General features: G+C 34.5%; 2 protein-coding genes across 2 annotated transcripts; both read right to left on the bottom strand.

The window, feature by feature from the left end:
• Positions 1–5,536: 5,536 nt before the first annotated feature.
• On the bottom strand, positions 5,537–7,827 carry LOC105156935 (geraniol 8-hydroxylase-like). The gene is made up of 2 exons (XM_011073207.3): positions 6,885–7,827; positions 5,537–6,365 (listed from the first exon to the last, which is right to left on the bottom strand). The coding sequence occupies exons 1-2, from the start codon at positions 7,776–7,778 to the stop codon at positions 5,754–5,756; spliced, it is 1,506 nt and encodes a 501-aa protein (XP_011071509.2). The 5' UTR covers positions 7,779–7,827; the 3' UTR covers positions 5,537–5,753.
• Positions 7,828–22,207: 14,380 nt separating this feature from the next.
• LOC105156943 (geraniol 8-hydroxylase-like) lies at positions 22,208–22,948 on the bottom strand. The gene is made up of 2 exons (XM_011073218.1): positions 22,811–22,948; positions 22,208–22,732 (listed from the first exon to the last, which is right to left on the bottom strand). Exons 1-2 carry the CDS (start codon positions 22,946–22,948, stop codon positions 22,208–22,210), a joined length of 663 nt encoding a protein of 220 aa, XP_011071520.1.
• Between the last annotated feature and the right edge of the window lie 3,700 nt (positions 22,949–26,648).

Below are 26,648 nucleotides of genomic sequence, written 5' to 3' on the forward strand. Positions count from 1 at the left end.
CACCACCGAACCGACTTGATGTTGTTGTGGAACTTGACTCCACATTGTCACGATATGGACCAAATGATGGAAATGAAATTGGTGAAATATTATATCCTTCTGTATATGGTTGATTAATACCAAGACCAAAGTCAAGAGAATAATCTTGTATTTGGTTTGGCATATATTGAGTCGATTGAAACCATTCGTCTTGAGACGGTTGAGGCATGTAATAATCTTGAGGCGGTTGAGACACGTAATAATCTTGAGGAGGATATACTATAGAAGGACCAGCTATATCCACGCCAATATCATGACGTTCAACTGAACCAGTAGACATTCGGCTAGAGCTTCTTCTTTGCCTGTGGGATGTTGTAGGAGCATCATCAGATGGAGAAGCAATTTGTTGTGACTGTTGGGTTATAGCTTCCTTGATAATATATAACCCATGTTCAAATCTATCCACTATTTGACTATATCCTTCAATATTTGGTGGTCTAAATCGACATAAAGTTTCAAGGACATTCACCTCATTTGCCTGAAAATTGTAGAAAAATAATGAGCCTTGTGTTGTTAAAAAAAATCTAAAATAAAATATGTAATATTATATAACAGCCTACCACAACTTGCGACATAGGTGCTTCTCCAGGTTGGTACCCCGCTTTCCACACGTCTATCAGTAGATGACGATACGAAATTTCTTATTATGTTGTAGTACCATTCCCAATAATCTCGCTCTGTTTCCCTTCTATTCGAAATGGGTTGCCTCTGTACAATCGTGTCATATCGTCTTTGTCATCTAGTGATATATTGTATGTGTTGCAGGGACCAATCTGCGCCCGTGTGATTTTTACAGGAAATCTGATGGAGGCTCATATCCCGGGTATCCGTCGATTTTGGTACATTTTGTCTCTTCCCGAATTGGCGAACAACCCGTTCGGGACGATGCATTTCAACTATCGCGTAGAATATCAATGGATATGATGACCTCCACAACTGGGGGTTCAATTCATCGGCCTAAGGTATGCGTTGCATACATGATTAATGCTGCATCAACAGTGAAGGATTATTACGATATAATGGCTTATAAGAATACATATTCTAAATCATTTGAACCTGTGCATTCCGAAGATTATTGGGATGTACCGGGATTTGAGTTGGTCCACGATCCTACTATTCGCATCTCTTCGCACCTTGGTCGAAATCAAACAGCACGTATTCACAACGAGATGGATTGGGCACAAACGCATGCACGACAACAACCCAACAAAGAAATTCTTCAACACGATCAGATGTGTCAGTACCGGGTTGTTAGGATTAATTATATACTTTTTGTATCTTTTATAATTATACAAAAATGTACACTTTTACATTTATACATTTAATTGTAATTTTTTAAATTAATACGGTGTTAATTTTATAATTTTTTTAATTTTAATATGTTGTTAAAAATTAATTATATATAATTAAATTATCTATACTTATATACATATATATAAGTTACAATATATATATATTATATAAATATACATATATACATTATAACATATATATAAATTAAAATATATGTATATATATGCATATATATATATATGTATACTAAAAAGGCTGACCACACGGTCAGCCTTTTTAGTGATGACAAGGCTGGTACAACAACCATTGATTAAAGGCTGCTGCTAGCCTTCTTTAATTTTTCTTTTTTAAAAAGAAAGTTGACCTCTTCGTGTATAAATAGCAGGCATCAACTCATTCATTTTTCGCCAAACAACATGATGACTTATTTTTCAGTTTCTCGCTAACTATGTCTACTTCATTTTCTCGAATTCAATTTTTTTTGTATTTTGGTGGTGAATTTGCAGCGATGGATGATCTCTTATCGCATTGAAGTTTTTGTGTATTTTTAGAGTGTCCATATTATTTGAATATCTTGTACTCTTGAATATAAGGAAGTTTTTACGTATTTTAGGAGTGGCTAACGCATCTGAATATCTAGTACTCTTGAATATCAGGAGAACAACTTCAACGGTGCGGAAACTCGTCCAAGTGTGATGGCCACATGTTCCAAGCCCTATCCATGAATACGATTTTAGGGCCTCGAGTGATCGATGGATAAGACCATCATGAAGAAAGAACTTATAGTGCTCGAAAGATTCGTTTTTTGTTACTCCTGTTGCAGTTGATGGTTTTGGTGTATCCTGGTAAGCGAACTATCGGTTCGGTGGTGATGAAAATGAAGTACAAAATGTGAGCGAGTGCAAAATTGTAATTTTTAACAATTGTACAAAATAAATACACTATTACATTTGTACCCTTAATTGTAATATTTTAAATTAATGCAATGTTAATTTTATAATTTTTGTATTTTAATATGTTGTTAAAAATTAATTATACATAATTAAATTATACAAATTTATTTAAACGAAAAAAAGGAAAATAGTCAAGTCGGGATTCAGAATCACGACTTGGTGTCGTGATTTGTAATCCACTTGGCCACTTTTCCATTTTTCTGGCTTTATTTCTTGACGAAAATCGCGAATCGTCATGTTTTTATTATATTATTTAATAAAATTATAATAATATAGTTTTTTTTAATAATAAATTATTAAATAACTCAGCTCATATGACCTTGCATTGTGGGCCGTGTGCCACTTTGATCGTATCCGCGCCTGCTCTAAGAAAAAACAGGTTTAATTGTCATATATAATTTGATTATAGGATTAAACATAATTTACCTATGACATGTTAAATGAGTAAATACTCTTTTATGAAAAAAGAATTAGCAAATTATTCTCTATATTTCAAAAAATAAAATAAATTATCTCGTATAAATGGTTTAGATAGAAAGGTAATTTGTTCCATTTTTCAAAACACAAGAGGTAATTTGTTATTTTATTTTTTACAAAGAATTTTTTGCTCATTTCTCATATTATAGGGGGGTAAATTGTATCTTTTCTTTTGATGATATTACTTCATTGTATTAATTTAAAAAATTACGATTAAGTATACAAATGTACTAGTGTATATTTTTTGTACAGTTGTAAAAAATGCAAATGTCAAAAATATCCACCCGTCCCACAATTGTGTATGTGGCATTGACAATGAGATCTTCTTATTTTTTCGCCCACATTGTGCATTGGCTCATTTTGCGCCTCATTATCATCACCACCGAACCGACTTGATGTTGTTGCACAACTAGAATCCACATTATCACGATATGCACTAAACGATAAAAATGAAATTCGTGAAATATTGTATCCTGGTGTATATGGTTGATTAATACCAAGATCAAGGTCAAGATGTACTTGTGAAAAATAATCTTGTGTTTGATTTGATATATATAGAGCCAATTGAAACCAATCATCTAACCAATAATAATAATAATGATATATGTTTTCGTATACAAGGGCTTAAAGGTAGTTTTCTTACATGCTTACAAGGGCTTAAAGGAAACTTTGCCAAGAGCATGTAGACACATCAAAATAAATATTTGATAGAATTTATCCTATTTTCATAGTACATATAAATAAACACCTGACTAATTATGCAGAACTTTTTTATATTCATTTAATAAACAATAATCATATGATTCATTTAATATAATTCTCAAAGTAAACAAACCTAAAAGAAAAGAAAATTCTAAACTCAAATATATTTTAACGTTACTGGGAAATATATGAATAAGACACATATCACAGGTTTAAATAATTTTTTAACTTTAACCTTTATGACGGCATAACTCAGTGGATAACGGTATAATATTTTCATCCTATGTGAAATATATGTGAGATCAGATTTATTTATTTTAGAAAAAAATATAATCCAAAACCTGATATTCATGTGGCGTGCCTAAATCATTTGCAGCCCACTCAGAGAACAATCCATTGAGCAGCCACATCAGCACGAAGGATACACATTCGACGGATGCCTCAGAAGGCAATTACAGGAACCCACAGAACTATTAGAATAATGGCTCATTTTGTAAATGATAAGAACTTAAATCGAAAAATGTGAGATGTGGCCAAGTTATACTTGAAATAGAGAAGAAACTAAGTGGAGCCAAATACATTGTCATTAAAGTTTTTCAACTTTTGTCAAATTACAAAAATTCAATATGAATTTGATTTAATGAAGTTGGATCGAATATTGGCTAAAGTCAAATTAATTAACTTAATTTTCATACATATTATATTTTATTTGATTAAACGAATTCTTATTGATTTTGATGGCTTATTGAAGAAGAGTTTTATTTATTAACTTATTATTTAAAGAATCAAATCACTAGGAAAAACAAGGCAGCTGCTTCGTCCTAATCGTAACAGATGCTCATATATTGTTATCTATAGCTATAAAAATAGTTGTACCTATATCTAAAAACTATAACTCTTTACCTAATTTTAGCTACAATCCTTTTAATTTCTGCACCTAACTCATGACTTCGAGTTTCTGTAGCCTTTCTGTAGGTATATACTATATATGAAGGTTTTGTGGCCAATTTCGTTACAGTAATAATGAAATATCCGTTGCAAATATTTAACAGTTTTTATAATCGTAACTACAGAAATTCTATTGCTATACTCATACTGTTACGCCCCGGTTTTGCTCCCCCTCGTGTAGCACTTTGTCCCATGTAAGTGTCTCGAATTTGTTTGGTCGTTGCTTATGTCACTACAAAAGAACATAGTTATAGCAATAGAAATTTTGCAACCGGATACTTTCATTGTAAATTTGCAATGACTTTTGCCACGACTTTGCAACAGAGTTTCAATTTTTTTGAATTTTTGTGGCAAATTCCATTGCAAACTTATGATAGACTTTTGCAACGGATTAGTGATCATAACATTCCAGTGCGAAATTTGGTCAACTATTGGATGATCAACAATTGTGATAAGTCATTGTATCGTAGCGATAGTTTGCCACAGGCAAATTCCGTTGCAAACTTGAATCGGAATGTGCAACGGATTGAAATAGTTGTATTTGGTGTGCTCCAAAATGAAGGATAGCCCCAAACGAGATGGTACCTAAATGAATCGGTAAGCCCAGATCCATAGTGGCAGCCAACTAGGCACTTGTCTAGGTGGATAGGGACCAGTGCATCCAAGTGTAGCAAGGAGATCCAGGAGGATAGACTTCTGAGGACGATGTAGACTCTTCACCTATTTGAAGTATCCTAGTCTCTAAACATCACCTATTTGAAGTATCATGGACAAACAGAGGATAGATGATTGATGGGATGGTTTCTGCGCGAAAGTGGGGGGAAAGCACGTAGTTAACGCCGCCTATCGAGACCTTTTAGCATCTCTAGTATATCACATTTGGCAGGAGCGCAACAGGAGGAAATTTCAACAATTGGATCGTGACCCGTCGGTATTGGCAAATATTTTTCTAGACGAAATTAGATTACGTATACTTAGTACAAAATTGCCGAATACAAGTAGCACGATAGCCTTGTATAGATTATGAAAAATTCCATGGCATTCAACATCAGCCATATGACTGTACATTATGATTTTTTTTAATGCAATTTACCTTTACCGAAAAAAAAACATCACCACGGAAATGGAAAAAGTTCTGCCCTCTGGTTTCTGCAAACACTATCTGGATATGTTGAACTTGCAGCCAGATTTCAGAAGGAAAAATCAAATTACCCAGTTTGTATGATCAACAACATTTATTTGTAACCATAAGAACGAGCCTATTTTGGTACAATAGCAACAACATGAAGAAGAGGAAGACTGTTTACTCTTCTATCAAAACCACGAAATTTAGATTTTGCATCAGGTTGTAATTCTCACAGGAATGGCCACAAGTGGTTCAGCTTTGCGGAGAGTCACACCAAATTTCTCCGTCATGTCCATGTCTTCAGGTGCCATCCCATTCGGCAGCTTCCAGTCAAACGTCTTAACGAGGTTAACAACAATCAGGGCCACTATTCTTACAGCAAGATTCATTCCAGGGCATATACGTCTTCCAGCACTAAACGGCGTGAACCTGAAATCATTGCCCCTGAAATCAATGTCCACATTGAGAAACCTTTCCGGCATAAAGCATGTCGGCTTCTCCCAGTATGTAGCATCCCTGGAAATCGACCAGGCATTCACCCAAATTCGAGTGTGTTTTGGGATGGTGTATCCCTGAATCTCTACATCTTGCTCGGCCTGATGGGGCAGGAGGAGTGGCGATGTCTGGTGCATCCTCATTGTTTCTTTTATCACTGCAGTTAAGTATGGAAGTCGAGCGATGTCTTGTTCTTGAACTATTCCTCCAGGTGTGATTATCTCGGAGAGTTCTTGTTTTGTCTTGGAGAGAATGGTTGGATTGTGAAGGAGCTCTGCCATAACCCATTCCACCGTTGAGGTGCTGGTGTCTGTGCCTGCTATGAATATTTCCTAGCATTTATTTTACACAAGCTCTTTAGGATGGTTGTGTTTTTGCAATAATTTAAGATAGTTAAATTACTAGAGTTAATTACAACAGTTTTTCTCAAAAGTTGTGTAATTTTCCACCTTTTGTTTCTTCCTTTCGAATACAAAGATTTCTCTTCTAATTAATTTTCATATTCACAAAAAAATGTTAATTACTTTCTTTCTGAATTATATACAGAAAAATTACATTCCTTTAGTTTTCAAAATAAAATATAATATCCCATCTATTTCTAAGTATTACTATTTGCTTAAATGAAAAGGGTTTGTATGTGAGATTTTAGAAACTCAGAAAAGAGGATGATTAAGGGAAAATTCTTATCAAATCAGGTTTAGTCGAACCAAATCAATTATATAGCAAGTGTGATATAATTGTTACATAATTGGTTCTTTTTTTTTAACTCAATTATGTAGCAAGTGCATTTTACTTGTCCCATGGAATCTGATAAAATTAAAATTTTTCAAAATTAAGTTAGTCCAGTTTACCACAATGAGAAGCTTCACATCTAGACGTGTAAGTCCATCAGGCCTTTCGTGTTCAGTATAATCAAGAAGAACATCCAAGAGGTCTCCACTCCTCTCTGATGCAGCTCTCCGACGCTTCATCCGTTGATCAATCATGTCGTCGATCAGCTCATGCAACCGATCGTACGACACCCTGATTTTGCGCCTGATCCCTTGAGGATCAAAAGGCCTTAAGAAAGGGAAATAGTCGGCAAGATTAGGCTTCGCCACAAGCACCATTATGTTGGCATTAAGCACTTGTAACTCTTTCATGGCATCAGATGCAGGATCAAGCATGTCTGCAGAGAACAACATCTTCGACAACAGCTTCATCATCGTGCTGAAAACTATCCCTCCAATATAAATTGCTTTGCCACATTCCTGAGCTTCAACCACACGTTCGACCATCGTTTTCACCACATCATGCCGCAAATGTCTTAGTGAGTCCAGCTTCTGGGCCATGAAAATGTGGCTGTTGAAAATCTTTCGTAGTTTCCTCCACTGCGATCGGGTTGGTAGCCAAGGGAACGCAAGCTCATACCCCTTTTCTGCTGTGACAGCGTCTGGAATAGGCCGTCCCGCGAATTCAGCGTCGTGTTTCTGCAGAATTTCCTTGGCCATTTCTGCAGATGATGCAACGACAACATTAACAAATCCGAGCTTTATAGTCATGAGAGGTCCATAAGTTTTGGCTAGCTTGGCTAGAGACTGATGGGTTCCGTGTCTAATTGTGATGAGGCTCCCAATGAGTGGGAGGCCAAAAGGGCCTGGAGGAAGATTTTTCTTCTTGATGAAAAGTGCATTTGAGATTTCATGGAAAATATAAGTTGCTAATAAGAAGGTAGAGATCACAAGTAAAAGACCATACAGTTCCATTTGCAATAGGGTCTTTGTTTTGCCTCTGCTGAGTGCTTCTATGCCATGCGTGTCAAGGCTTTATATAGTGAAGGATGATCATGATTTTTGCTCAAAAGGGTATGTCATCGTTGTGTTGAAGTCAAAGAACCTAACTACTTTTGGAAGTACGGCAATAAAGTTTTGTCCACTTTTTGATCTTATTAAGCACCGAATTACGGATTGAATTTTTTATTGTATTTATACGCAAAATGTATATAATTTTTTTTAAATAAAATTAATGACGTACTCTTTGTATACAAGACATGTGTGCAAAATAGAATAAAAGATGTAACATAAATTTCAATAGAAAATTCAATCCCACTTAAATATATAGTAGGTTTAGAAGTGATTTTAAATACTTATTTGTGTAAAAACAAATTCAATACTGGATGAATTAGTCAGAATATTAATCATTTCAGAATTATTTTATATTGAAAGTAATAAATAACTTTTAGATAGAGGGTGTCTACAATATCTTTTAATTTTGTGGTGAAAATTGGTTATTGAAAAATAGAAAAGAGTTGAAATTAGGGAATCAGGGGAAAAAGTTTGATCTTGGAGTTTTACTAATAAATTGCAAAATTTTGGTAGGAAGAACTTATAGTTTTTGGCTTAAATGAATTTAATTTAAATAATTTATAAATCAAGACACCATTCCCAATTTATTTTGACGAAAATGTTAAATAAACACTTAGGTTAGGTTCCCTATAAGAAATAATTTAATAGTGACTGATTATTTCGACGGCCAAAAACTATCACTATCAATGCATACAAATGAAGTTATGACGAATATCAATTACTAACTCGATATTACTGAAACTTTTATCGAAAATTAAGAAGCAATTTATCCAAAAAATTCAAAAAAAAAAAAAAAAAGCAATTTTAATCCTCTAAGTATATAGAGTGGCAATTTTGATTCTCTTAAAATGAATTTGGGCGGTGTTGAAATCAATTTTGACAATTTAATCATATAATTTAATAAAAAAACTATTATACAATAATCAGAAACAATACTTTTCAACCTTACCAATAATCCATTTACCAATCAACGACGATAAATTGGAAACACAATAAAGCATCCCACATGATGCCTTTTTGCAAAATGATAAACTAAAACACAAAAAACAAATTGAAAAGCAATAACATAAATTGAAGTTGAAGTTGAAAGCAATAACACAAGAAAATGAGGTTGCAAGTTGAAGCCAAATAAAGTAATGACTGATGATATTAACAGTTGATGCCCCCACATTCGTCCCATTTCAACTCAATAATTCAGAGCTAAAAATTTAGAACCCAATGGAAAAAAAAAAAAAAAACAAGGCTAAAAACCATTTAACCTGGATGTTTTGTTAAAATAGTTATAAAAAGAAAATCACTATATATTTTGTTGGTAGTTAATATAATTTGCTCCTAAATATTATAATAAACTCCAAGTTTAATTTCAAATTTCAATCTATAATTTATTTATAATAAATTTAATTTTTTCATAATTATCAATTAATCTTTAATAACGTACAAAAATCTATCAGCGACACGACCCATTATCTTCTCTGCATATTCAGCAAGCTGGGGTCTTTTCTTCATACTTTGTAAGTCTAGTCTTCCCATTATCTTTCGTCATATTCCACAAGTCTGGTCCTGTCCTTATCCTCTGTCATATTCTACAAGTGTGAGTCTTCCCATTATCTCTCTACATATTCCACAAGTCTGGTCTTGCCTTGTACTCTCTCATATTCTACGTGTTGAATCTTTGGTTGGTTCTGTGGATTCATGATCTAATATGTATGTCTATAAAAGTGATATGGTTATAACTTCATTAAATATTAAGTTTTGCGCAAACTTTAGAGATTTTTGATTTATTCACCATTTTATTTATGTCAATTAATGATGAGAATCGATAATTACTTAACATTATCACGATTTGGACAATGTCAATTAACGATGGATCAAGTAAAATTTGTACTTTGTTATTTAAGTTGCAAACTAGAAAATATGATTAGAGAGTAGTGAAGCTCTATTTTTAAATATGAGCTCTCTCATTCTTAGGTTATTAATTGAGCTGACTTATAAACATCTATTTTTGTCTTCAACTAAAACAATTGCCACATTTATGGTTGATTTTTTAGAGTTAAAATTGATGCACTTGTTGCTTATGTTGAACCAACTAAAGTATTGTTGGATTAAATAAAGAGTAATATGAGAAGTGCAAATTGATGCAAGAAGTTATAATTGTATCACTTTTGTATACAAAATGACACTAACAAATGTCAAAATGCTATGAGAAATGATTCACCACACTCGTAGTTGGACTGAGAGGAAGTTTGACTAAGTAAAAGCTTTCTTATTTATTAGGCTAGAGTCTCTAAATTTCTTCATAGATGGATGACAGACGTGGTAAGACTAAGCAAATAATTAGAGATTCAGCAAAAATGACTATTATCAGTATTGTGTGCTAGTAAAGAAAATTATGACATAGTGCAGAAGAGGAAACATTAAATGTCAGCCCATGCTCATTAATCGATATGAGCTCTACTCTTTAAGAGTCATGTAAAAAGCAAGGGAGCTACATTAAAGAGTTGTGCAAAAGGCACTAGTAACGTGATATAGTCTAATTGAGTTGAAAGCACTTTTTAGAATAATTTTTTTTTTTTGGCTTATCTATCCTAAATGCATTTTTTTACTTGACATGCATTTAGATTTCTTCTTTCATTTCATATGTGATGGCATATGAAGTTTTGAGAACAAACCACTTAGTTAACTCACTAAAGTGAACCTTCCCAAGGAAGATTATGTTAGCTAAAAGAGGCCACTTGGTTCACTTGCTAAAATATTATTCTCACCTGAGAATGACCATGTTAGCTAGAGGAAGGCACTTGGTTCATCACTCATTAACTTGCTAAAGTCAACCTCCACGAGGAATATTATGTTAGATAGAAAGGAAACCAGAAGCTAGTGAGGGAATGCTACAATATAGCAGCAAGCATCTTGATGATTGAAGAAAAGTAACTGTCGGCTTGGATGCAGGGCCCCTAGAGAGAGAGGAACTAAGAATAGGACAAAGTGACCATAAGAAGATACAATTGGTTGAAAGAGACACGAGTAAGACCACCAATATCGGGACTAAATTGACAACGGAAGCAGAGAGGGACATGGTAATGATCTTGAAACAGCACATATATGTATTCACTTGGAGTCCCTGGGATTTCGGGGGGGTAAGCACGAATGTGATTGTTCATCAGCTAAAAACAAAAGAAGAGGAGTTTTGGGAATCACCAAAACAAAATTATAGAACAAGAAGTTTTGAAGCTGTTAGCAGCTAGATATGTAGCAAAGGTCCAGTACACGAACTAGGTATCCAATAATGTGGTGGTACCCAAAGGAGGAGGAAACAGAGAATGTGTATTGATTTCATGGTCTTAAACAAAGCCTGCTTGAAAATTCCTTACCAGTTACCAAGAACAGACAGGTTGGTTGACTTGACAGCAGGGTGTGTCTTACTAAGTATAATGGACGCCTTCTAGGACTACCAATAAATTTTTATGGCAGAAGAGGGCCAAGACAAAACTTTCTTACTGCTACAGAGTTATGCCCTTCGGCTTAAAATGTAGGAGCCACCTACCAAAGGGTTAATAGGATGTTCGAGGAACTCATTGGCAAGACGATGTAGGCTTATGTGGACGAAATGGTAGTAAAAGTTGCCAAAGAAGCGGATCACCTAGAACATCTTACGAAATGCTTTGGAGTAGTAGGAAAATATGTTATGAAACTTAACCCCAGTAAATATACATTTGGGGTAAAGGGCGAAAAGTTATTGGGATCAGCTGGAAGAAGTTTGCCATTCTTGTAGACGCTAAGGAAAAACAAGAGCTTTGAGTGGACGCCCAAATGCGAGAAAGCATTCCAACAGCTAAGGAATATTTTGCCGCCCCCCCCCCCCCCCCCGGCCCACTATTAGCAAAACCTTTGGTTGGGGAAGCATCACTACTTTACATATCACTGTCAAAGGTGGCGTTGAGTACCATTTTGGCGAAAGAAGAAAATGTAAAGCACAAACCAGTCTATCATGTAAGTAAAATGTTACAGTGAGCGGAATAGAGGTACCTGGTTACAGAATTTGTACTGGCCCCGGTTATCACGGCTTGAAGGCTAATGCCATACTTCCACGCACATCGTATTATAGTCTTAACTAACCAACCTTTGGATGAAGTAGTGGCGAAACCCAAACATCAGGAAGTTTAGTCGAGTGGGCAATAGATTTGGGAAAATTTTCGACCGAGTTTAAAGCAAGAAAGGCTCTAAAGGCACAGGTGCTAGCGAATTCATCTTGGAAAATGGCCCCGTGATGGAGAACAATGAATTTGAAGTACTTAGTGTGGAGTAGGAAGTTGACAGGTGGGAGGTGCATGTATGGTTCCTCCATGTCCGAAAATAAAGGGTTAGGGGTATGGATCACCAGCCCAAAGGGCGATACCCATGATTTCGCAATAAAGCTGACCTTTCGAGTGACCAACAGCGAGACCAAGTATGAAGCATTGAGCAAGCAAAAATAAAAAGTCACCTTGATTATTTAGAGAGAGAGACACTAAAGCTAATCCGAAAATATTAAGTAATATTGTTACTTTCAAAATTTAGAATTTTTTATTTAGTTTCGTTGTATATTAAGTGAACTTAAGGGCTCTGTAATCTTCCAAGTAGGCTGCGCAAGTTGACGAGCCCTCCAGGTGAGAAAATAAATGAGTTTGTGATAGGATCCCATTTTGTGCTTATTTCATATAATATTTTGACCTATTTTGTAACTAAAATGCTCCTAATTAAATATTATTTTATAACATTAGGACAAATGAAATGGAATACGAAGAAAAGCACCAAAATGAAAATCCGGACAAGACTCAAACTCAATTTTTGGCAAGAATTCGGAGCTGCTTGGACTACCTCTGATGAAGGAAGAGTTTAACTAGGATTATAATTTTATCTACTATAAGTCTTTTAGTTTAACTGGGAATCTACTTCTAATCCTAGTAGAACTAGGTATCTAGCTATTATAAATAGTTGATGTAATTCACTTTAAGGAACAACTTTTGAACTCTTCTATTTCTATACGTTTTTATGATATTTTCTTATTTTTCTTTTCATGCGTTCTTCCATGAGCATGTCTAGCTAACTCTCTCATTCCGGTTGAAGACTTGGTGAACGCTTAAATCCAACGAGTTGTGAGATCTAATTTATGCTTTCTACTTTTATTCATATTGGTATTTGTGTTGTTCTCTGTGCTTTTATTACAAATAATCTGATTTATTGTCAAGAATATTTGCCTAGCCAATTGAACTTGCAAATCCGTAATTGTTACTATATCAATGGTATTGTTACTATATGTTACATGTGGTTGTAATGTATGGGCGTAAGATGAATGAGTACGTGATCGAATAATTAAATGTATTGAATGAAATCGAATGAAAAAGTTATTAATCAGAAAATAATTATTGAAGAGAATTGAATGATTAAGTTAGTGATATTGCTATTGTGAATTGAAATAAAAGTTGGTGCTTACCTAGTTAAGAAGATAGTTAATGGTTTCTGATAATGTGATTGATAGCTATGCAATTGATGATGTGATATGAAAATTAAATAAATTAAGTTAAGTACCGTGGCGCGTAGAGTATCGAGGTATTCCAAATAGCGGAGAATATCCTTTCTTGTTAGCTATATACTGGGGTGGTGTTGAGATGCCATATTTGTTGTGATATCCTGTGTTGATTGCTACATACTACGATAGATAGTGTAGGGATATCACATACAACGGGTATCCTGTGTTGTATATGATATGACATTGATCGAGAGTCCTATATAGGTTTGCACTAAATATTGCATTCATTGGATGAGTGTCATATTTAATCGGCAACAGACATAGAATGTCTATGCATTTTTAGTAGATTAGTTGATAAGGTTCTTAAGTAATCGAACTGACTCGCGAGAATTGTCATATGGAAGCCTTGGAGGCTTGGTCGGTATGACTTGAATTCCCTGCTTTGATAATACAAGATTAGTCCTTGGACTTGAGGAATCAGGACAGTCGCATGCATATGATGGTTATGTCTTGAATTTGGCGAGAGATGACTGTGTCTTCGATGTGGTCGTTATAAGCCTTGCCCAGTATAATCAGAGCATATAGTGAGGATGGTGGATTTCAAGATAGAATCCGTCCCCTATCAGTAGTTGATGGATATATCTCCTATGCGCTCTGAGATAGTTTGGACTCTATAAGTCTAGACAATAGCATTTTGGTCGAATATGAGAAATGGTTTCCTTTGTTGATCTATAGAGTAATTAGACTCAAGTATTCGACATTGTTGCCTTGTCCAAGATGGGAACTAACGCCCATTTCATACCGGAAACTAAGGTCGGGAGATGGCCAACGAAGGACCGTACCTGTATCGAACTCGAGAGGCTAAATATTCACTCCAACATTCACCTAGTCTCTAGTGTCATGTACCTTTGCTAAACGGCCACCCATGGTGATGGGCGTTTCTGATTAATAGTTAGTTGAAAATAATTAATTAAATTAGATTTAATTAATTATTTGTGTTAGACACACTGCCCAAGTCTAGTTGAGGATAAACCAAAAGAGTCACATACAAATCACTATGAAGTTGGAGGAATTAATTCGAGAAGAAACAAATTAATTTAATCAGATTAAATTAATTTAAGGAGAATATATAAATGATTAGATCATTTATTTAATAATTCATTTGATGGATTGCTCAAGAATTAATTGGATTAATTAATTTTTAAGCGTAACATCTCTAAATTAATTGAATTAATTTATTAGGCTTGACTTAATTAACTGATTGGATCAACTAATTAGTGCTTGGGCTTAGATTTGTTTAATTGGTTTAAATGACTCTTTGGACTTTGTTGGGCTAAAAGTAATTTAATTAATTATTATCCAATGTATTTTGGTTGGACTTAATTTAATTTGATTAAATTAAGTTCGGTGCATACTTGAAGTCCAAAACACATTTGACGGAGGTTGGAGCAAGTTAAGAAGAAGTCCAAGCCCATTTGAGGGAGGTTGGCGCAACTTAAGAAGGAGTCCAAACTCCTCACCATGATGAGCATAATGGTGTGGTTATTTTATCATGACTGAAGGTTATATGCATGTGTGAGTACAGGTTGCCTTGGAGGCAAACTTGTCAGTTATTGAATTTTGAATTCAATTATATGCAATATACAAAACTACGCGAATACCCTTGAGAACACATGAGCCACGAATTTTTTGCTCCTTTTCTCTAAAAAATATTATCCTTTTTGTTCTATATTGAATTTGATTCAAGTTAGAACATAAAACAATCCAAAAGCACCAAAAAATAGTGTTTGTTTGGAGTTGTTTTTCTTTTTGTTCATTGTTCTATCTAGCAATAGAAAAAGAACTATATCTATTCTATAGTTTGGTGTGGACAAATTTGAAGGCATCTAATTTTGATCCTAAATTGAACGAAAGAGGAACGAAAAAGGAAACTACGCACGTTGGTTCTCATCTAAAGAAACAAAAGGTAAAGCTTCATGCTATTTTTCTGTGCCTGTTTGTTTCATCCTCTAGCCACATGTCTAGCATGCTTATATATTTATCATTATGCCTTTGACAAACACCGAACGCCCAAGAATTTCAAAGGAAACACCCCTTTGAACTATTTTATCTTTTTTATTTCACGCTTCCGCCGCGTTTTTGGGTCATACCGATTCTTTCAGTGGCTTGCGCGTGCGCCCGTTGGCGTGCATGCCAGAAAGGCAGCACACTGGCACTTTGCTTGCACGCGCACACCCAGCGCGCGCCCGGTGTACTGGCAGGGGCCCGCGCACCTTGCTGGTAGCAGACATCCGTCTGCGGTTTCGAACAGTTAGGTCGTTTTGTGCAAAAATCTTATATTGGATGTATGGTTAATATCCATTTGTTTAATTACGTTATTAGTATGTTATTTTATGCATTTAATTATACTTTTGATATTGGAAATTTATTGTTACATACATGGATTATATTTATTTGTTTAACATGTTTATATTTGATATAAATGTGTTAATTATTGTTTATTGGATAAACAATGGGGATGATCAGAAAGCCCATTGGCCGAATGCATGGTTTATTTTTATGTTGGGTGAGCGTTGCGTGCCTCTTGTTTTAATTCCTTCTTTCTTTTTTAGCCTTGAAATAATAAGGCGTGTTTTCTCCCTCTTTTTGTACTGCCCCCAACGTTTGATTGGGATTTTCAATTTCAATTGCAACGAGTGTAGTTAGAAATACGAGATTTCATTTATTTTGAATAAATGTAAGCTTCCAAGGAGATGAAGGCCTAGGCCTGTTGGACGGAGCTCCGATGAAAGCGGAACAAAGAGGAAGGTCCATTAAAATAATAATAGGTTACTATTTTGCAATACTTAGGCTCACTTTCGATTGACCATAGACTCACTGAGGGCTCATTGGGTCACTTAGGATTGGGCTTGTGATCATGCAACAGGGGCGTGCTAGGCTTGTTTTTGCATGTGATGTATGTTTTAATATTTGAAGTATGATGTGTTCGGAATGCATCTTTTTATACTCGATGATTAAAACTGATACATGCAAAAAATTTATAATGATCAGGTTTCGATTACAACAAACTTAACTCTCACTTGGACGGCCCAAGTTAAATATTAGGCACATAATGGATTAAAATTCAAATAGTTTGATTAAATCCAACTCTTCCATCCACAACAATATGGTGTGGATGCTACTTCCACCCATTCGTGGTCTCACTAGTCGTGGCACGTTTGGAAGAAAGATAGCTACACTATTGTTGTGCATGAATGGAATATACTATTCTTTTCCTATCTCATAGGACGTGCGGGGCAATAGTTGAGATAGTCGTTTGGTTGATGGATTGGACCTAATGCTAAGTAGCGTGATTCGCTTGGAGTTCTCATGATTACATGAAGAAGCGAGACAACATAACTTGGAGATCTCATTGGATGAGATTGGTATAGGTTACCTCCCATAAAACTTTTTTCCGTGTGAATTGTAAAAGTGGGGCATGGAAAATTGCGTTTGTGGACTCCAAGTCCACTAGAAAATAATTTTTTGAAAACCCCACTTGAGAGTGTTGGGCTTTTTGAAGAGATAGTGGGACAGGTTAATGACTGAAGACCAAGTCATAAACTTGATATATAATATTACAATAATTTACTAAGTTTCTGTTTACATTTGATGTAGATGTCTAAGAATCCACTCACTACAATTCTTGAGGCTAATAAATTTAACGAAACAAACTGCAATGATTGGCTACAAAATCTTAGGATTGTCCTAGATTTTGAGAATCAGGCAAATGTTCTCGATAGGTCTTTTCCTTGGGCTTTCCGGAAGGGTCCACAAGAGAAGAGCATTTGACGTTTGAGAAGTGGCATGAGGATAAACAGAAAGTTCATAGTATCGTATTGGCCTCAATGACCAATGACATACAAAAACAGTACGATAGGTATGATGATGTCCAATCGATAATGTTCTGCATGAGCCAGGTTATATGCTATGACAAAAGTAATTTTCGGTATCAAGATGATTGGGGGATCCTCTGTACAGGAGAATGGGGTTAAGATGCTATTCCTTGTGGAAAAGCCCAAGGCTGATCTTGAAAAGGAAACGTATATTGACGTGATCCTTCAGTCTCTTCCTCCCTTCTTTGACTCATTTATCGTGAACTATAATATGAATGGGCTTGACAAAGACCTTCATCAATTGATAAACATGTTGGTCCAGTACGAGGTAACGATTGAAAAGTCTACATCATCGGTATTGGTAGGGTAGGCTTCGACCTCAAAAGCGAAAGGCAAAGGGGCCGGATGCTGAAGGAGGAAGAAGGGTAAGACAGAATCAACTATTACAAGCGCTCCTGTTGCCTAGCTGGGCATGGGCAAATTGATGAGGAAGGCGGTTCGTAGTCCTAGTTTCTAAAAGATGTTTGCATTAATTGCCATGAAAAGGGACAATAGAAAAGAGAGTGACCATCCTCTATAATTAAGGTATAATTTGTTATTGAGCCTTAACATGACTACTACTATACTTCTTGGGTATTGGATACTGGCTGTAAAGCTCATATCTGCAATTGGTTTGCAGGTGGTGAAAAGGAGTAGAAGGCTGAGGCAAATGATTCTGAAACCTAGCAACAACAGAGCTGTTGCTATTATGGTTAAAGGACTAGATAGTCTTAGCTATTAGTGATCATGTTATGATAAAATGGATAGGATATAATTATGTAACCTAGCATGATTAAATTATATTTTTTCATTGTTAGACAATTTGGATTACATGATTTGATCAATGATGGTTATTTCATTTGACAAAGAATGGTAATTCTTGTCTGCTAGGTTGTTTACGTCATTATTTCAACAATATCTTGTAATTGAATTATGAGTGCTCAAAACAAATGGTAAAAGTAGATATTCAAGATAAACTCACAGATCTTGCATGCGAAGCTAGGTCATATTTCTCTAGTTAGGATAAGAAAATTGGTGAGTTCAACGAGTTCAAAAGTAGACAAGTTAAGTTTACAAGCTTGCAAGTCCATCTTGAGCAGGATGAGGACTGAGAAGCACTTTGTAGGACAAAGTGTGCTTGCCAATGATATATTGGATTGGATCCACTTAGACATTTGTGAACCATTGAATACACAAATTCGAAGGGAATTCACAAGTCTAAGGACCTTTGGAGGATTCGGAGAATTAGACTTTAGAAAACCAATTTGGTTACAAAATTAAATCCTTCGATTGGATCGAGGTAGTGTGTATTTGGTGGGGGTTCTTGAAGTATCTAACGAGAATAACTCAGTGGAGTTCTTCATTGGAGTGCCATAAATGAATGGTGTCTCTGATAAGGGAAGGATCGAACCTGGTTGGACTTGGTTCGATTGTTCTTTCACTGAACTACCTTGGCCCATGTGGCATGGCAAGCCTGTTTCCACAACGTACTTTAGTATATGGGATGGTCCTGCATACATTAAGCGGCTAGTGGAAGGCTAACTACGTTTTACAGGTTCATTTGTTATCCTAAGGAAAATTGGATTTTATTAGATAATTGACGTTAGGAGTAGCTCCTTGAGGAATCAAGTGTAGAGACACCTCAGTCAAATGTAGCAAACATCATTTGTAATTGAATTCTTCCACTAAGTCACTATGTTCCAACCTTTCGTAGCATGACTACAACATCTTAGTTAGCTAATAGATACAAGTTTATGATTCTGACTAGTCAATTGGATTATGATCCAAAGACATAAGGAAAAGCGATTTAGGACATTGGGTCGGATGAATGGCATAGAGCCTCCGACATGGAGTGTAAACTAGGTTTAAAACTTCTTGTATCTGGAATATTCGTTCAGACAAGGTCATGAAGGATATGACTTAGGTTAAGAATGAGTTGGAAGGTCAGTGGGAGCATAGTTGTGTTCTTAGTATTTTAGGTGCGAACGTCTTTCTCATTTGGAATGATGCGAAGATGTAGGGAAATATTGAAGCACCAACATTATTTACATAATTCTCCATGAAGGAATTCGATTCTTTCCCTTGTCATAGGGTTAAGCTGTCCAAGACTCAATCTTCATGGACTGGTGAGGAAGTTAGAAAGATGTTTGACTTTCCCTATGTCTTTTGCCGTTAACAACATGGGCATGTGGTCCGATGCACTAGGCCAATGTTATGTGTGCTTTAAGCATGTCAATTGATATCGAGAGTGTACAGAGAAGGCATTGCATAGCAGTTAAGATTATTCTTTAATACCTAAATAAGGAGTAAAGAAATGATCTTGATGCAAGTTAATGGAGAGTTGATTTTGGAAGGCTATGGCGATAATAACTTCCAGTTAGATGTGAATAGTGACTAATCTCAATATGAATGTACATTCAGACTTAATGGGGATGTGGTTGCTTAGAATGGTTTCAAACAGGATGCTACAATGGTTTTCACCATGGAAGTCAAATGTATAGTGACTTTATAGTTGCTCAAGAAGTTTTTTGGGTGAAAAACTACATCCAATGGTTGAAATATGGAGCCTAGTACAGCCAAGTCAGAAATTGCTTCAAGGATAACAACTAGAAAATAGAACAAGCAAAAAGGCCAAGATCTCATCATAGATCTAATGAATATCCTTAGACGCCACCATCAATTTGGAATGATGGTAGAAAGAGGTGATGTGTGGTTGACCACATCATTTCGGTTGAAAATATGATAGACTAGTGAAACGGAGCTAGTATTGCAGATTGCTGACTCGGATAGGTCTGAGGGCTATGGGCGATTGACTTTAGGTCAAGTGGAAGATTGTTAGAATACGTGATCAGAAAGCCAATTGGATTGGTGGTTTTGAAAACTATTTAGCAATCTTTATGAATGTAATATTATCTTGATGAATGTAGTAAGCAATCATTTATGGCACCATGTGTTTGCTGTACATTGAACGATGTTTTAACGTCATAAAAAATGCCCACAAACCAATTGAACAACCCATGTAGTTGGGTTGCGCATTGGATGACAGCTGTGAAACCAACTTCAGAGGGTGATATAAAACGTTCCAAGTCAAGAACCTCGAGACTGGGCATCGATAGCCCTATAGAGACTTCCACTAAGTATTGCATTTGTTGGATGAGTGCCATGTTTTGTCGGTAACAGACATGGGATGTCTATGCAATTTTAGTAGATCAGTTGACAAGTTTCTTAACTAATTGAACTGACTTGCGGGAATCATCATATGGAAACCTTTGAGGTATGATCGGTATGACTTGAATTCCCGACTCCGATAATACAGGATTAGTCCTTGGACTTGAGAAATCATGGCAGTCGCATGCATATGATGGCTATATTTTGGATTTGGCGAGAGATGACTGTGTGTTCGATGTGGTCGTTATAAGTCTTGTCCAATATAATTGGAATATATAGTGAGGACGGTGGATTTCAAGATAGATCCGTCCCCTATCATTATATGATGTATATATCTCCGATGAGCTATGAGATGGTTTAGACTCCCTAAATTTATGGTCATAGTGATTGGTCAAATAGGAAATGGTTTCCTTTGTCAATCCATAGAGTAAATGAATCTCAAGTATTCAGCATAGTTTTCTAGTCTAGGATGATAATCGATGCCTAATTTCATGCCTTAGACTAAGGTTGGGAGATGGTTGATGGAATTAACATACCTGTATGGAACTTGAGAGTCTAAATGTTCTCTCCAACATTCACCTAGTCTCTAGTGCCATGCCGCGTTGCTAAACGATGGTGACGGACGTTTCTGATTAATGGTTAATTGAAAATATTAATTAAATTAGATTTAATTAATTATTTGTGTTGGACATAATGTCCAAGTCTAGCTGAGGGTAAACCTAAGAGTCCCACACAAATCACTATGAAATTGGTGGAATGAATTGGAATTAAATCGAGAAGAAACGAATTAATTTAATTGAATTAAATTAATTAAAGAAGAATATATAAATGATTGGATCATTTATTTAATAATGCATTTGATGGAGACTCAAGAATTAATTAATTTTTGGGCTTAACAACTTTAAATTAATTGGATAATTTATTAGGTTTGGCTTAATTAATTGATTGGATCAATTAATTAGTGTTTGAGTTTAGATTTATATAATTGGATTAAATGAATCTTTGGACTTTATTGGCCTAAAATTAATTTAATTAATTATTTTCTAATGGTTTTTGGTTGGGCTTGATTTAATTTGATTAAATCAAAGTTCGGTACATACTTAAAGTCCAAACCCATTCGAGAGAGGTTGGAGCATGTTAAGAAGGAGTTGAAACTCCTCATCATAATGAATATGATGGAGTAATTATTTCATTATGGTTGAAGATTATATACATGTGTGTGTATAGGTTGCTTTGGAGTCAAACTTGTTAGTTATTGAATTTTGAATTCAGATGTATGTAATATACAAAACTATGCACATATCCTTGAGAACACATGAGCCACATATTTTTTGCTCCTTTTCTCTCTCAAAATATTCTCCTTTTTGTTCTATATTAAATTTGATTCAAGTTAGAACATTAAATAATCTAAAAGCACTAAACAATAGTGTTTGTTTGGAGTTGTTTTTCCTTCTTATTCTTTGTTCTATATAGCAATAGAAAAAAAACTATATCGATTCCATAATGTGGTGTGGACAAATTAGATTGGTTCTAATTTGAATTCTCAAGTGAACGGAAGAGGAACAAAAAGGGAAACAAAGCACGTTGGTGCTCATCTAAAGAAGCAAATTATGTTTCTATGCTTTTGTTTCATCCTTTAGCCACATGTCTAGCATGCTTATATGTTCATTATTATGCTTTTCACAAACACCAAACGTGCGAGAATTTCAAAGGGAACACTCCTTTGAACCGTTTTAATTTTTTTATCTCACGGTTCCACAGCTTTCATGGGCCATACCGAATGTTTCAAAATTTACCAGAATAAGAAGCTTCATATCTAGACGTGTAAGTCTATCTGGCCCTTCATGTGCAGTATAATCAAGGAGAACATCCAAGAGATCTTCACTCCTCTCTGATGTAGCACTTCTACGCTTCATCCAATTATCAATCATATCATCGATCAGCTCATGCAATCGATCATAGGACACCCTGATTTTGCTCCTGATTGACTGTAGATCAAATGACCTTAAGAAAGGGAAATAATCAGAAAGATTAGACTTTGCAACAAGCACAATGATTTTGGCATTAAGCACTTGCAGCTCTTTCATGGCATCTGATGTAGGATCAAGCATGTCCGCAGAGAACAATGTCTTTGACAACAGCTTCATCATCGTGCTGAAAACTATCCCTCCAATGTAAATTGCTTCGCTACGTTCCTCAGTTTCAACAACACGTTCGACCAACATTTTCACCACATCATGTCGCAAATGTCTCAGCGAGTCGAGCTTCTACGTCATGAAAATGTGGCTGTTGAAAATGTTCCGTAGTTTCCTCCACCATAGGCTTGTCGGTAGCCAAGGGAACACAAGCTCGTACCCCTTCTCTGCTGTGCCAGCTTCTGGAATAGGCCTTCCCAGGAATCTAGCATCGTGTTTCTCCAGAATTTCCTTCGCCATTTCTGTAGAAGATACAACGACATTGACAAATTCTAGCTTTATCGTCATGAGAGGTCAATAAGTTTTGGCTAACTTGGCTTGAGACTGATGGGTTCTGTGTCTAATTGTGATAAGGCTCCCAATGAGTGGGAGGCCATTAGGGCCAGGACGAAGATTTTTCTTCTTGATGAAATGCATTCGAGATTTCATGGAAAATATAAGGGGTGAATAACAATTTACCCTCTACGATATTGAAAATGAGCACATGACCCTTCTATGAAAAAAAATATAACAATTTACCCTCCTATACTTTTTAAAATGAAGCAATTTACCTCCCTATACAGGGAGGTAAATTGTTTAATTTTAAAAAAGCATAGGGTGGTAAATAATTGTATTTTAAAAAGTATAGGGAGGTAGATCGCTATTTATTTTTATAAGGGGATAATTTGCTCATTTACGATAGTATAAGGGGTTGCTTGCATCTTTCCCAAAATATAAATGGCTAATAAGAGGGTAAATATCACAAGTAAAAGACCATATAGTTCCATTTGCAATAGGGTCTTTGTTTTGCCTCTTGCTTGAGTGGTTCTACACCATGCGTGTGAAGGCTTTATATAGTGAAGGGTGATCATGAATTAAGTTCAAACTGGTGAATTGGATTTTCTATTGTAATATTTGTGTTGCATCTTTTATTTAATTTTATATATACCATGCATAAAAAATTTTTTCTTAAATAAAATGTAATTTTTGCATGCATGGTATGTATACAAGAAATAGAGTAGAAAATGCAATAAAAATTGTAATAAAAAATCCCAATCCGACCAGAATATATAATAGTTCTAAAAGTGATTTTAAGTACGGATTTGTATAAGAAGTTTTTCAGTACTAGATGAATTAGTAAGAAGATTAGACAATTCAAGATTGATTTATATAGAAAGTAATAAATAATTTTTGCAACATCTTCTAATTTGGTAGTGAAAATTGGTTATTGAAAAAATTGTAATTAAGTTATAGTGAAAGTAGGGAGTGTTTGCAAATATAAGTGAAAAATAGAAAGAGTTGAAATTGGGGAATTGGGGTAAAAAGTTTGATCTTTAGAGTTTTACTAAAAAGTTGCAAAATTTTGATAGGAAGAACTTATAGTTTTTGGCTTAAATGAACTGTTTGATTTTTTGTATTTACTTTTTGTAATTTTTCAACCTTTAAGGAAATTGTTGTGACAAATTAAAATTGGTAAAATGCTCAATACTAATAAGATCATATATTAATTAGCCTTATGTTTTTCTATTTTTTGTGCCCTATTAATGTCATTATATATACTTTCACGTGGAAAATAACAAATACATTTATCTAACTCTATCACAATAATGCAATTGAAATTAAGCTAGTTTACAATTTATTCTCATCTACATTTTATTCGGTCCAAATAGAGCAATTTCCAATCAGTAATAATTTTAACGCAGTGATGTATAGAAGTCTCATTTTAATTTGAACAATGCAATGCATGTTTCAGTTGATTTCATACTGTGGATTCTTCTCAATATTATTAGAATAGAAAACATCCTAAGTTATATTTTGTAGGTATGAGTATTAGGGAAAATTGCAATTTTGATTTTGCAAATGTGAAGGGTGATATTTTTTATTCCGTAAGAATTTGATGTTGCAATTCCATCTTGTAAGTTTTCAAAATTTATGAAATTGAGGGCAATTTCTGCCAATTTACTCAAAAAATCATATGTGTTGTATATTTGACACGCTAATTTGAGGATTTTCAGCCAATATTAGCCTTAAATTCCCATTTTTTTAAATAGGATAATTACACCCCCAATAAAATTGGTGTAATTATACCTAAACCCTATGTGGTTTGATAAATTATATCTAGTATTCTTAAGGTTTGGTTCCGGCTAACAAATAAGTCCCTCTACTAGTAACAATCCACTGAATTTGCTGATATTAACAAAAAACTGGATAAAATTCTATATTTACATCATATTGACTTATTACTGATTTATTGCAAGTTAAATTAATCTTTATCCTTATGCATCTTCACATGTTATGTATGTGAGGAAGTACATCTTCACCATTATAAAGTATTTTAATTGAAAAAAAATTATTTTACCAATAATAAGTCAATTGAGGGTAAATATCAATTTTCGTTCAATTTTTTTTGTTAATATTAGTAAATTTAGTAAATTTTGACTTACAGATAGACCTATTTGTTATACGGAAGGAAACCTAAGGGTACTCGATGTAATTTTTCAAACCACAGAAAATTCAAAATTTAATTATAACAAACCTATGGGAGGAGAGTGTAGTCATCCCTTTTCTATTTGCAAGATTAAATTACCAAAATGATTTCAGCAGGACAAAAAAAAAATTCACTCTCTTTAAATACTTATACGTCTAAAATTATAATTTTTTAAAAAAAAATTTGATGTCAACATAGGGTTGTTAAACTTTAAAAAAAAAATAAAAACTATCAAATTTATGTTCTTCATCAGAAGATGTGATTTAAAGTTATAACCTAATCATTGATATTTTATTTTATTTTCATTTTTGGACTTGGAGCACACTTGTATTGGGTATGAAAATCATCTGGTGGATTATTTTTCTGATGGGTCATATTTAAACATATTTTTGTTCAATTAGTTAATCAAATAAAGAAAAAATTTCATATTTCATTCAAGACCCATCTATCTTAGAAATCTATAAAATCAAATTTTGATATGAACTTTAATTTAGGACTCAATTATTAGTCAATTTATTTTGAATTTTTAATTGATGATTTATTCCCAAAAAGTTGAAAAAATAGTAATTTTAGTCCTGTAAACTTGAAGGGCGGCAATTTTGGTTCTCTTGAAGTCAAGTTAGGTCTTGCTGAAATTAATTTTGGCTATTTGATTATATAATTTTAAAAAAGTTAACAATTTGAGTAAAATTTTGATTGAAAATTCATAAATTGATCGAAAATCCCCTAACTAGTATCACATGCACAATACATGTGATTTTTCGAAGAGATTAATTGAAATTGTCCTCAATTCATGAATTATAAAAAATATATCAAATTACAAATAAATTTATATAAAATTAAGAATGACAAATCCATACTTAGAGGACCAAAATTATATATTTGGTGAAATTGCAAAGACTGACCCGTAACTAAAGGGGGTAGCATTTTAAGGACTGTAATTTAGACCCTGGCAAAATATGCCCTGTAACTTTAAAAAATGAGGCAATTCCTGCCCTCCGTCCAGATCTGAACAAAATTTAGACAATTTTACCCGTCAACAGCTTTAAAATGAGTAGTTTAGTCCATTTTCAATTATTTTGCATTCTAATGCATATTTTTGAGCATGCTCCCCAAGAATGGTATTAAAGCCTAGTTTTATTGATGAAATATATAATTTTATTGTATTTTGATATTATTTATCTACTAATGAAGGAGACTCTTTAAGAGAAAATGGAACCAAACGAAAGTTCGAGTTACAATGAAAACAGGTAATACTTCTAGATTCTGGAAATACAGAGAAGAGAATTTCTCATGCAAATTCTTGACAAGTGTTACAATGGTCCCAAGACGATTGATCCAAGACTTCTCATGCTGGAAGAAGAAAAAGAATGGCTAAGAAATTCTGAAGTTCAACAAGTGCTACCAGAAAATGCAGTGAGGCGTCTACAATCCACTGAAGTTCATGATAGAATCCCAACCAGGAGAAGTGGAATGGGTAAATTCCTACACAATTGCAGCTCTAAAAATAATGACTGATTG

The sequence above is a fragment of the Sesamum indicum genome, linkage group LG1 (genome assembly GCF_026168435.1).
Source record: "Sesamum indicum cultivar Baizhima isolate 11 linkage group LG1, ASM2616843v1, whole genome shotgun sequence".
NCBI lineage: Eukaryota > Viridiplantae > Streptophyta > Magnoliopsida > Lamiales > Pedaliaceae > Sesamum > Sesamum indicum.

What these genes read in the sequence shown, in the direction of transcription:
- LOC105156935 (XM_011073207.3), bottom strand. Translation starts at nt 7,778, where the DNA reads ATGGAACTGTATGGTCTTTTACTTGTGATCTCTACCTTCTTATTAGCA. An exon ending in ATGTGAAGCTTCTCATTGTG is followed by an intron (nt 6,366 to 6,884) that starts GTAAACTGGACT and finishes AATAAATGCTAG; the next exon opens with GAAATATTCATAGCAGGCAC.
- LOC105156943 (XM_011073218.1), bottom strand. Translation starts at nt 22,948, where the DNA reads ATGACGATAAAGCTAGAATTTGTCAATGTCGTTGTATCTTCTACAGAA. An exon ending in CAGAGAAGGGGTACGAGCTT is followed by an intron (nt 22,733 to 22,810) that starts GTGTTCCCTTGG and finishes TTCATGACGTAG; the next exon opens with AAGCTCGACTCGCTGAGACA.